Source organism: Saimiri boliviensis, chromosome 13 (genome assembly GCF_048565385.1).
Source record: "Saimiri boliviensis isolate mSaiBol1 chromosome 13, mSaiBol1.pri, whole genome shotgun sequence".
Classification (NCBI taxonomy): domain Eukaryota; kingdom Metazoa; phylum Chordata; class Mammalia; order Primates; family Cebidae; genus Saimiri; species Saimiri boliviensis.
Window position 1 is genome coordinate 104,153,587 of NC_133461.1, and position 12,983 is coordinate 104,166,569.

The following is a 12,983-nucleotide window of genomic DNA, read 5'->3' on the forward strand; positions in this document are numbered from 1 at the left end:
CAGTGAAATAAAAATAATTTCAAAAAAGGAGAGCACTTTGGAGGACTGTACTCTAAGAAATACTAAAGAATATTCTTTGGGCTAAAAAATAAATAAAATCAAATGAAAATAAGATCTTCAGCAAAGACTGGATACTGCCAGAAATAATCTGGGAAACAAACAAACAAAAAAAGAATAACCATCTTTTCTGTATTATCTTAATGTGCTTAAAAGACAAGTGGCTTTTTTTTAAGACAAGAGTCTCACTCTGTCACCCAGGCTGGAGTGCAATGGGGTGCGATCTTGGCTCACTGTAACCTCCACCTCCCAGGTTCAAGCAATTCTCCTACCTCAGCCTCCCGAGTAGCTGGGACTACAGGTACCTGCCACCCAGTCCAGCTAATTTGTGTGTTTTTAATAGAGACAGGGCTTTACCATGTTGGCCAGGCTGGTCTCGAACTCCTGACCTCAGGTGATACAACCTGCCTTGGCCTCCCAAAGTGCTGGGATTTTATAGGCGTAAGCCACTGTGCCTGGCCTGAGTTGTTTTTTGTTTTTGTTTTTGTTTTTGTTTTTGTTTTTTTTGAGACAGGGTCTTACTCTGTGGCCTAGGCATGAGTACAGTGATGCAATCGTGGCTCACTGCAGCCTTAACCTCCCAGGCTCAGGTGATTCTCCCACTTCAGCCTCCTGAGTAGTGGGACAAGTGAGCGCCACCATGCTTAGCTGATTTTTCCATTTTTCGTGGAGACAGGGTTTTACCACGTTGCCCAGGCTTAAGCAATCCACCCACCTCAGCCTCCCGAAGTGTTAGGACTATAGGTATGAGCTACTTCACCTGGCCTAAAAGTGGCTATTTTAAAGCAAAAGGAACAACATTATAAAGTGAGGTTTCTAACACCTATAAATGTAGAAGATGAAACAACAGTACAAAATCAGGGGCCTAGAGGAACAGGTCAATGATTCATAGTGTTGCGTGGTTCCTGTACTTGTGAGGCGGGGGGAGTGGTATCATATTAACTCTAAGAAGATTTCGCAAGTTAAGAATGCAAAGTAGGGTTTCTGAGCACAGACTCTAGCGAACAAATACTGGTGTCCCAAAAAGCAAAAAGAGGAAATAAAATGCAACACTAAGAGCTTTTTTGACTAATCCAAAAAATGGTAAATAAGAAGTTACAGTGAAACAAAAAACAGAACAGCCAAGTAGAAAACCAGTAATAACATGGCGGACCTCAATGGTAGGCACTGGAAGGGGTGAAACACGCCAATTAAAGGGCAGGAACTGTGAGATGAGATTCGGGGGAAAGAACGGGACCCAACCATATGCTGTTTACGGGGCAATCACTTTTAACTTAAATATATGCTAAAATGTAAAAAGCTGAGAAAAAGATACACTGTGCAAACAGAAAATAAATTTGATGCAGTTACATACAAATAATAGGTAAGAGAAATTTCAAGGTAAGAGTATCTCCAGAGATGAAAGGGACATCTCATGACAGAAAGGTCACTCTATCAGGAAGATACAACAATCTTAAATGTTTATGTACCTAATTAGCAGAGTTCCTAAATGAATGAAGCAAAAACTGGTATAAAGGGAAACACAATTTTCACAATCATATTTGGATATCTAATGCCATCTCAAGAACTGATAGAATAGGCCTCCACCAAATCATTAAAGATCCAGAGGATTTGAACAGGGAAATGAGGCGCAGTGACCTAATTAGATATATGCAGAACCCCATGTCCCCAAATACAGTAGTGCACACAGAAAATTAACCAAGGAAGAACACAATCTGGAATACAGATTACCCCCAGTACAGAAGAAGAATTCATGGTATTTGATAACTCATGGATCAAAGATGCAATCACAGGGAAATTTTAAAATACTCTGAAGAGAATGAAAATAAAAGCACAATATACCAAAAATATGTGAAATGCAGCAAGATTTTAAAAATCAACTGCAACAGAAAATAAAACTAAGAAAGCCAAAAATTGGTTCTGAGATTAATATATCTGATAAATCTGTTCTGCAAGTATTCAAAACAGAAAATAAAAATTATCAGTATCAGAATAAAAAGGAGCATCACAAGAGATCCTACAAATAAAAAATCAGGTAAAGTGATGTTTATGAAAATAAACTTAATAATCTAGATGAACTAAGAGGTCCGTTGAAAAATATAACCTATGACAGCTGAGGAGACACAATGATCTAAATAAATATTCCTATACTAAAGAAACTTGCTGGGCGAGGTGACTCATCCCTGTAATCCTAGCACTTTGGGAGGCTGAGGCGGGCGGATCACCTGAAGTCAGGAGTTCAAGGCCAGCTTGGCCAACATGGTGAAACCCTGTCTCTACTAAAAACACAGAAATTAGCTGGGCATGGTGGCAGGTACCTGTAGTCCCAGCGACTCGGGAGGCTGGGGTTGCAGTGAGCCGAGATCATGCCACTGCACTCCAGCTTGGGTGACAGAGTGAGATGCTGTCTCAAAAAAAAAAAAAAAGAAAGAAAGGGAGGGAGGGAGGGAGGGAGGAAGGAAGGAAGGAAGGAAGGAAGGAAGAAATTCAAGTCATAATTTAAAATCTCCCCACAAAGACAATTCCAGGGCAGAGCATATAACTAAAGTCCTTAACAAAGAGGTGCCAAGAGAGTCCAGCAATGTACAGGCTGACACATCATGAGCAGGCGGTATTTATTAGAGCAATGCAAGATCGAGCCAGCATTCCAGAGCCAACGGAACTCCACCTGCTAAGATGAGAAACGAAACAATTCGGATCGTCATTATCTAATAGAACAGCAGCTGCCTGGCAGGAAATCCGAGGTTAAACTTTCTGAAAGATACTCAGATTTCTAACAGTAACTGACAAGTGAAAAGGTAACTTACCTGGATCCCGAGAATGGTTATTTTGGGGAGAAACAGAGAGGACGGGGGTGATGGGAGCTGTTCCCCTGGAAACTGCGCTTTGGGATACATCCTGCTGACTTTCCCACCGGCCCTAGCAAAGACAAAATTGGCAATTTTGTTTCAATTAACAACAAAAACAGCACAGATACTCAAGACAAAAAACCGTTATGTATTACTAAAGTTCCTTTGTAGAATATAAGCTTGATTACATAAGCACTTTTGTTTTCTCTATTTTAAGACACAGGGTTTCTATCTGTCACCAGGCTGGAGTGCAGGGGTGCCATCACAGCTCCTGTAACCTCCAGCTCTTAGAGTCAAGCGATCCTCCCTCCTCAGCCTCCAGAAGAGTGGGGACTAAAGGTACATGCCACCACACATGGCTAATCTTTTTATTACTTTTGTAGAGACGAGTGTCACTCTGTTGCCCAGACTGGTCTCAAACTCCCAGCCTCCAGCAGTCCTCATTCCTTAGCCTCCCAAAGTGCTGGGATTACAGGTGTGTGGCACCATGCCTGACCAGCACTTTTCTTCTGCTTGTCATCCTGCTTGTTGTATTAATTTCCCCAACAACAATACCCCCTTATTTGGACAGCCCCTCCAAACAGCAGTTTACAATTTCCCATTCAGCTACATCCTACTACGTGTTCTACACTGGGCATCCTGTTGTCTCCCACAGAAGACGAATGTATTCCTTCTGCAATTCTGCCTTTGGTTCTGCTTTGAGGCCACCTCTGCTCTTTTGCCTCGAGATACCCTTTTTCACTCAGTTCTCCATGGAAACCCACAAACAACTCTTTAGTCAGAGTGTGTCTCTTCTCGCCACTCCTAGACTACACTTCCACCGACTCACATGTAGTACGTAACAGTAAATATTACCAAATCTCTCATTTTAAATAGGTGTTACAGATAAATTACAGTCAAATGCAAGTCAAATAATTATAAATTCTCAGTGATGGAAGTCTCTGAATTACCAAATTTTATTGTGCTCTCAACTCATTTGTAAATTCCTGTTAAAGAGATTTCAACTGAGATTTCATCAGTTGAGGGATTAAAAGACCATTCCAAAATTCATGGTGAGCCATAAAAATAGGGATACCATCAAAGCACTTTTAACCAGCCCTATCTAGGGAAGAAATAAACCCCAAATGTTGCTTTTATTAAAATTGGCAAGAGATGAGACACAAATCTTTTAAATGCTTTAAGTTCCCTTTGATCCTCTGATAATCACCAACTTCTTTACCACTGGAGTTTAATAATCATGTGTAATACAAGTTGTATTACCCAGTGCAGAGATGAGTGACCCTAACGATTACCTTTTCTTTACTAACTGCCTGAACAGCAGGATGGGGACAGCGAGTTCTCCGCTGCTCTTAAAGATGGATTGAGGAGGAAGGGCCTCTTAGGTTTCAGAAATGCATTGGAAACCTATCTGCTTTTAGCAGCAACCTAAGTACTGATCATAAAAATCAATAAGCCCTAAGTGATCTGGATCCTGTGTACCTCAGAGAAAGCCACTTTCCCTAGGAACTCTCTCAGCACTTGGTATCGTTTTTAAAAATGGTGTGATGGTCAGGACTGATGAGGAAGCGAGGAGAATAAGAGAGACATGAACACGTGACCAGTGAGACCGTGGGCTCTGAAATACTTCACCGGAGGAGTGCTGGCATCTCCATGAATCACACGCTGATTCACATATTTGAATGGTTTGTTAATTTTTGCATTCACATTTCATGATCTGTCTGGGAAGCTGGGGCCTTGTGTACCCTGGGATATCCCCATCAGGTGACTCATCACTAAGGTAGGCCATCCGTGGAGTTTCTCAGAGAAGAAAAGCCCCCTGCTTTGTGTACAGTGGCGAGCTCACACACGGCTGTTCTGAAGACAACGTACTTAATTTGGAAGCATTTATTTATTTTCCTATTTTAGGTTTTTCTTGTTTGGCAGCTCTACGGCTGCAGTCTGGCCCTAAGGAAAACTAAGCTGCTGATCTCGAGTCAGCACCTGGGCTGTCTGACATAGAATTGGGCCAAGAGCAAATCATGGAGTGGCCACCTCTTCCCCAAGGCACACCAAGGCCCTGGTGGCTTCACAGGCAGTTCTTCCCAGCAGGCTCTCCCGCACACAAGGTTCCAACCCAATCAGAAAAGAAGCATTAACTCCGTCTCCTTTACTCAAATACTGCAAGTGAGAAGACTGAAAGGTACACAATGTGTGGCTCCTGCCAGCCCTGCAGAGCATGACAGAGACACGGCTCACTCTGACCTCTACCAGAACAGCCATCTTAACCTTGAGGAACCTCACACGCCGCGCCTCCCCCACAGTTCTGATCCCACTGCCCTGGGACAGGGACCTCAAATTGCACTGGGATGGAACAGGCTCCACTTCAGAGGGAGCAGCTGATGCGGAGGAGGTGAAACTGGGTGCCACGCGCTTCCCTCCTCCAGCTGACACAGACGGAGCTCTGCAGAAACCCTCCACTGGAATTACTGGATTTTTCTCCTCTGCCACACCTCCATTCTCTTGACAGAGATGAAACCTGTGGTTTAGAGTACAGCTACATACAGTTCCCCAGGGACAAAGCAATGACTATCTTTGCGATACATTTCATATGCTTGGCGGTCCTAGGGTTATCCTCCCTTTACTGAAATGTTGGGGCAGACCAAAAAAAATAAAAAGAAGAAAAAACAGTTCAATGTACTTCCCAGGGAGATGAACTCAGGACCACGGACTCAAGGACTTCGCAGGGCGCTGGGACTTCCAGCTCTCAATAGTTCAGGTCTAAAAGCCAAAGAGTATGATCCCAGTTTTACTTCTCCTGCAGTGATCTGCGCCCCACCACCTGAAATTGAAATCTCTCATTTGTCTCTAACATCCTGCATGTCTATCACACTTCAGAATCAGCTGTGATACGAGTACACAAGAGGGAAGCTGGCTTCGTTTTGGATCCTTATGCAGCTTGATCGCCATTAGGACACATTTGTCCTCACAGGTGGACTCACAGAAAGAAAACCCTAGTCAATGCTGCAGTTACTGGTAGCCAGCACCAGGCTCAGGGGCAAAGTGAGGTAGGAACGCTGGAGGCTCCCAGGGGACCCAATTTGGTCCCCAGGGACACCTGCAGTTTTCCCACTCCCGCTCCTCTGCCAGATACAAGTTATTCGGGTTTTCTGGGAATGAGTCTGGTTTTGATCAGGAAAGTGACAAAAAGGTAAATAACAAGAAGTGCCAGTGACATTTCGGGTCTAAAGGCGGCTCCACTGCAGCTGGGAGAAGAGTGACTCATGCTTGGCAGCTCCTCCCAGGGCTGCATGAAACCATCACAGTTTTCAGGAAGGCCACGGAGCCAACACAAAATTCAATTCTGCTAACTGGGTGTTTGTTCAGGCTATTGACCAATCTCAATTTCCTCAAAAACTCCAATCAAAAGATGACAAACATACAACCTTAAACCGAATCGTTACAAATAAAATTTCTCCTAAAATAGCTTCGGAAATAAAAATGATTTTGTCAACAGCGTTCGTCGTGTTTCAAAAGACCTCGATACGCAGCCGACTCGGGTGGAAAGACCAAAGACACGCCGGGATTCATCCTGCACCTCAACCTCAGCCGGTCTCGGCAGACAGTCACAAAAAGCCTGCTAAGGTCTCATTACACCCATAGAAAATATCTGAAATATCTGTACGATAATGATCAAACACCCAATAACAATAAATAGCAACACTGCTTCCATCAGGGATCATATTTTATATTTTTAAGTGAAAGACTTATCCCAAGGGTGATTTATTTTAGGCCCTACAGTGAATTTAACATTTGGAATAGTTAACCAAACTCTACCTTTTTAAGATTAATTAGTTCATCAATTCAATCTCGGTGGAGCTCAGTAAAACAATACCACTTTTCCTATGTAGGGATGGACATCAACAAACAGGGGAACGGAAAGCAGGGCTGGCCTCATTCCAAGTATTATTAGGCCAAACCATGAGTCTGCCTTTAGAACCACTGCTTTCCTTTCGCCTCCCACACCCCTAATCCTATTACCCTCCTCTGCACCTGCCTCCCTGCCCACTTCACCATGTCTCTCATGCACCCAACTGAGCAACTGAAAACTAAGAGAACTTCCCCAGAGCCTCCCAGTGGCCTCTGTCTGCTTCCAACATTATTCTAACCGCCCTGACCTGACTGCTCGGTGTGGTGTGGTGTGGTGTGGTGTGGTGTGGTGTGGTGTGGTGTGGTGTGGTGTGGTGTGGTGTGGTGTGGTGTGGTGTGGTGTGGTGTGGTGTGGTGTGGTGTGGTGTGGTGTGATGTGATGTGATGTGATGTGATACAGAAGACACAACACAGCCTGCAATCTACAGTTTTTATGTGTCATCAGCATCAGTGAGATGGATGCGTGGATTAACAGAAGAGAACCCAAAAATGTCTGCAAAGCAGACACAACTCAAGTCATTACAATTTCCGATGATTTTAAAATGGCATTCCTAGTATCATAAAGTCCACCTTAAAATTTCATTTCTGACTCAACTTTCCTGTACCTTCAATATTTTCATGCAAAGAAACCAAGACAGTCCCACTGGGCCTCTGGTGTGAAAAGGTCGCCCAGAGCACCTTCACCATGGTTTGCTCCACTCGCCCTCACCCAAGCTTCCAAGTCTCCAAATGTTTATTATTGATTTTAGTATGAATTAACTCCAACTCCTCACATTCCAGGACCTTCCAAACTCAGTAGGATGCCTTCAGTCCTGGTCTTTTTTGACAGATAAATACTTTTACCAACAGTCTTGGCCCCGGGTAACAGGGAACATTTACAAGACATCATACATCCTGGTTGTACAGACAGACAGACAGACTGCCACAATGATTTTTACAAAAAGGGTGAGGGTTAGTACAGTGTAGAATGCAGTCATCTTCTAAAAACTACAGTTAAAAATGTATTCATAAGCTGGAGGTCAAAGCAAGCCTAAGTTTTAGATCGTAGGATAGGGGTCGTACCCCACTGATTAGGAAAGCCTAATGAATTATTCACCTCTCCCTGCAGCTCTGAAAACTGAGGAATGCAGAAGGCCCCCAAAGAAAAAACAACCAACAAAAAAAAATCATGAGTCTGAGGTTCGCAATACAACCATTTCTTCACCCACTGGGGGCTTCCTCAAACCACTAACTCCAGAAGAGCAAAAACTTCCAACAAGTTAAAATGTTAGAGAGTAAGACTCTAAGGTCATCTGTTCACGTGGACCAAAAACCAAATAATATAAAAGGGTATACGGTGAGCTGTCTCCTCTGACCTGTACTCCCACTTGCTGGCCACCACATTCTCCCACCCCCATCCCAGGCAGGTCAGGAACAATGAGTCCTTACAGCTTCTCATTTCTATGAAGGCAAATCTACATACAACCCTGCCATCACAAACAGCAGTATACCAGTTCTGCACTTCATTTTTAATCACTAAATATATCCTGGCGATCTTTTCAGAGACCTGAAAGGGTTCCTGGGCATGTTTATAGCTGTATAGTACAGTGTGTGTGTGTGTGTGTGTGTGTGTGTGTGTGTGTGTGTGTAACCAGCATGTTGCCACCAATGCCCTTGTCAGTACACACCACATGTGTACAGGCATCGCCATGCTAGGAGCTGGAGAGGATCCTGACCACTGTGTGTGCTTAAATACTACTCTCTCCTGAGAAATGCTACTACAGGTGGCCCACAGCATCCTGATTTCAAGGCAATGCCACATAATCTTTAAAGATGTTTTTCCTTGTTTCATTTAAAAGGCCACAGGGAGAGCCTCTGTTCCCTGCTATGGATGGGGGGCTTCTTTCTTTTCTTAAAAAAAAAATGTAATTTAAAACATTTTTATTTTCCCCAAGAATATTTCAGGATGCTCTACTTTACATAAGACTACTGTGCCCCTTCCACTGAAAATGGGAGAGCTATTCTGCACCCCACACAAGGGGATCTGGAACCAAAGGCCCTTGGGCTAGCATTTTTCTCCTCTATCACCTGAACTTGCTCATCTGTTAAGGTCCATCCTTACAACTCTGTTAAAGAAGATTTCTGCTTCACCCCATCATGTGGAGAAGCGACAATTCTCTCATTCTGACACGTGGACATCCACCTAACTCGTTGATCTGACACGCAGTGAGCCACATGGCGCTGAGGTCCTGGCATCCGTGACAATCTTCCAGGCCTGTGGGTGCCAAGACCTTCCACAGCTGAACTGGGAGCAAAGCGAGGACTGGCAGGCCGGCATCTCTGTCTCCCGTGACATACTTCACCACGTCTCAGACGATGGGACTGCCACGGCTGGGGAGCGCCAGACAGGCCAAAACCTGAGGAGGACCACGACCGACTGCCGTCCTCCAACAGGGAACGTAAGCTTGTGGGCGCTGTGACCAGGGCTTGAGAGGTACATGAAACAGCATGGGGAGATGCCCACACCGGCCCCCGCCCCAGGAGGGGAGCCGAGCAGCCAGAACCCAGGCTTTCCTCACCCTCGCTGAGTTATTCGGGGACCCCAAAGAACCAAGAACCAAAAGCAGGAAGGTCCGGAAGCGTTAAGACAACTGTGTGACATGACGGTGACTTATCTAATAAACCTTGTCCTGCTAGCCCCCAGCCCTGCACAGGCTACGATGTGCCCTGCAGTCGCACCTGAAGTGGTCTCCATCCTCACCCCACGCTGTCTCTGAAGGCCCTGGACGGAATTCTTCCTAAAACCCTCCTCCCTGGCCTTCTGACACTCCCCGGACCCCGTCTTCAGTCCTCCCCGGCACTGCCGCCTCCGCACCGTGGCGTCACCGCTACCTCAGCCAATCCGGCCCCCACTGTCCCAGCTATCCCCTCAGGCTCTGGAACCTGGCTTCAACTCTGACACCTGAGACCCTCAAAAATGGAACTGAATCATTTCTTCCCAAAGCCTGCCCCACAGTTCATCTCTCGAACATATACACTGCCATCCGAAACCCAACGTCACTCAGGTCCCCTCACTCCAGCCTCACTCTTGGTGTCTGCAGGACTCTAGAGTCCCCTCCCCAACCCATCTGTGTCTCTCCTCTCTCCTTGGCTAGTTCTTCCCTAACCAGTCCCTCCACCCTCCAACTCAAAACCATGTTTCCCACATTTGCACTGGTAACTGTATACATTTATACCTTTCCTATGCACACACCACAGCCAGGGATGCGGTGAGACTCAGCTGGACCATTAAAACAAACATTCTAATTCACATGTGGCCATGTTACTGCTCTGTTTTCAAGTGCTTCCATGGTGTCCAGCGCCCCTGCCATTCCTTGGGACATGACATCAGGATGCCAAAAATAAGGCCCTACCTCTCTGGGTTCTGCTCACAGACTCTACTTTTTTCTTCTTCTTTTATTTTTTTCTTTTTTAAGACATGGTCTCTCTCTGTTAACCCAGGCGGGAGTGCAATGGTGCAGTCATAGTTAGCTGTGGCCTCAAATGCCCAGGCTCAAACGATCCTCCCCGGCCTCAGCTTCCCAACTAGCTGGGATTATAGGCATGAGCCATCATGCCTGACTAACTTTTTAAAATTTTCTTACAGAGAAGGGGATTCCCTGTGTTGCCCAGTCTGGTCTCAAACTGCTGGGCTCAAGCCAGCCACCCACCGGGTCGTCCCAAGCCACTGGGAGCACAAGCATGAGCCACCATGCCCAGCCCATAGGCCCTGGACTACACTCCTACCTCACGTGCTGTCAAGAACATGGCAAGGTGGTTCATCCCAAGCCTTTGCGCACACAGATCCTTCTGCCCACCGTGTTCCTTCAGCTCCTTCCCTGACTGTGTGAACGTCAGCGTCATCCTTCCGGGGAGTCTTAGGAATGGATGGCCAGGCGCAGTGGCTCACGCCTGGCATCATAGCACTTTGGGAGGCAGGGACGAGCAGATCATGAGGTCAGGAGATCAAGACTATCAGGGCCAACACGGTGAAACCGCATCTCTACTAAAAATACAAAAATTAGCTGGGCATGATGGTGTGCACCTATAGTCCTAGCTACTCAGGAGGCTGAGGCAGGAGAATTGCTTGAACCCAGGAGGCAGAGACTGCAGTGAGCTGAGATCATGCCACTGCACTCCAGCCTGTGTGACAGAGAGAGACTCAGTCTTGAAAAACAAAAACTGGTCTCCACCCTGCAGGCTCCCCCCAACTTGAGTCCCGCGTGAAGCCTATGGGGGGGCCATGCCCTCTGCCACGCCCTGGCTTGGTTCTAATAGCGTCTCTGCTCCTTTGTTCTATTTCTCTGGTGTACATGATGGACAGTACTTTTCTTTGAAGTAGATTATATTATTTTTTGTTATTGTATCCATTTAAAATAAGGAAACTAGGCAGAGATTTTTTTTTTTTTTTTTTTGGAGATGGAGTTTCACTCTTGTTACCCAGGCTGGAGTGCAATGGCGCAATTTCGGCTCACCGCAACCTCGGCCTCCTGGGTTCAGGCAATTCTCCTGCCTCAGCCTCCCAAGTAGCTGGGACTACAGGGATGCACCACCACGCCCAGCTAACTTTTTGTATTTTTTTTTTTTTTTTTTAGCAGAGATGGGGTTTCACCATGTTGACCAGGATGTTCTCGATCTCTTGATCTCGTGATCCACCCGCCTCGGCCTCCCAAAGTGCTGGGATTACAGGCTTGAGCCACCGCGCCTGGCCTTTTTTTTTGAGAGGGAGTTTCGCTCTTATTGCCCAGGCTGGAGTACAGTGGCACAATCTCAGCTCACCGCAACCTCCACTTCCTGGGTTCAAGCAATTCTCCTATCTCAGCTTCCCGAGTAGCTGGGATTACAGGCGTGCACCACCACGTCCAGCTAATTTTTGTATTTTTAGTAGAGATGGGGTTTCACCATGTTGGCCAGGCTGGTCTCAAACTCCTGACCTCAGGTGATCCACCCTCCTCAGCCTCCCAAAGTGCTGGCATTACAGGCCTGGCCAAAGTTTTCTTAACAGAAGAAAAGCTGAATAATTTTGGCCACTTCTTTCAAGGAACTTATAACTGGAGATTTAGGTTAGACACATTTCCCCAAACACACAGAAAGTCACGTTTTTCTTATCTTTTCCTTAAGATATTTTATTTACATTAAAATATCATGTACAATCAATTTTCAAAAACTCTGCTCTCTTCAGGTAATCAAGGCTGACACTAAGCTGCAGCTAATCAAACCTATCACTGGCGGAGTATAAACAAGCATAAACTTCAGCACACTTACAGAAACCCATGTCCATGCAGGGGTTCAGCGAAAGGATGAGTTGGCAATCTGTATGTCTATAAACATATACATGTATCCTAGTTTAGGCAAACTACTAATAATCTAGATCTTAAAAAAGAGTCTCCAGCTGGGAGCAGTGGCTCAAGTCTATAATCCCAGCACTTTGGGAGGCCAAGGAGGGCAGATTACTTCAGGTCAGGAGTTCAAGACCAGCCTGGCCAACATGGTTAAACCCTGTCTTTACTAAAAATACAAAAATTTTCTAGTCATGGTGGCAGGTGCCTGCAATCCCAGCTACTGCAGAGGCTGAGGCAGGAAAATTGCTTCAACCTGGGAGGCAGAAGTTGGAGTGAGCTGAGATGGCGCCATTGCACTCCAGCCTGGGCAACGAGTGAAAAACTCTGTCTCCAAAAAAAAAAAAAAAAAAGTGCTAATTTAATGCATCAACTTCATCTTCATTGTTCTTAAGTTTTTACAATGAAAATGTCAAACATACACAAAAGCAAAGTATAGAATAATGAACAATAGAAATAGCATAATGAACCCCACCCAGCTTTAAGAATTGTCATGAAGCAGCCAATTTCCATCACTCCACTTTGCAGATTCGAAAACAACTCCCCCACAACAGACCATCTCATAAGACCACAGCCACTACTGACCTCCTCAAGGGCTGCAAATCAACACGGGGCACACTGCACACGGCTGGCAGCGCCAACATCTAACCAGACCCTTCAAAAGTGACACACACAAACTATCACGTGTGGGGCCCAGGTAAGACAGTTTCAAGGAGCACTAACCTTTTTAAAGTAAACAACGAGTTCTCTATGCTTAAAACTCTGTTAAACAGAGAATGCTTCATTATAGTAAATAAATTCCAGCGAACAAAAT

General features: G+C 45.4%; 1 protein-coding gene across 4 annotated transcripts in view; it reads right to left on the reverse strand.

The window, feature by feature from the left end:
• Positions 1-12,983, reverse strand: part of KIF13B (kinesin family member 13B) — a 246,379-nt gene that overhangs the window by 27,493 nt on the left and 205,903 nt on the right. For all 4 annotated transcript variants that reach the window (XM_074384129.1, XM_039461134.2, XM_039461133.2 and 1 more), the window contains one exon: positions 2,865-2,976. In XM_074384129.1, the coding sequence (XP_074240230.1) occupies positions 2,865-2,976 (112 nt within the window). The remainder of the gene's footprint in view (positions 1-2,864; positions 2,977-12,983) is intronic.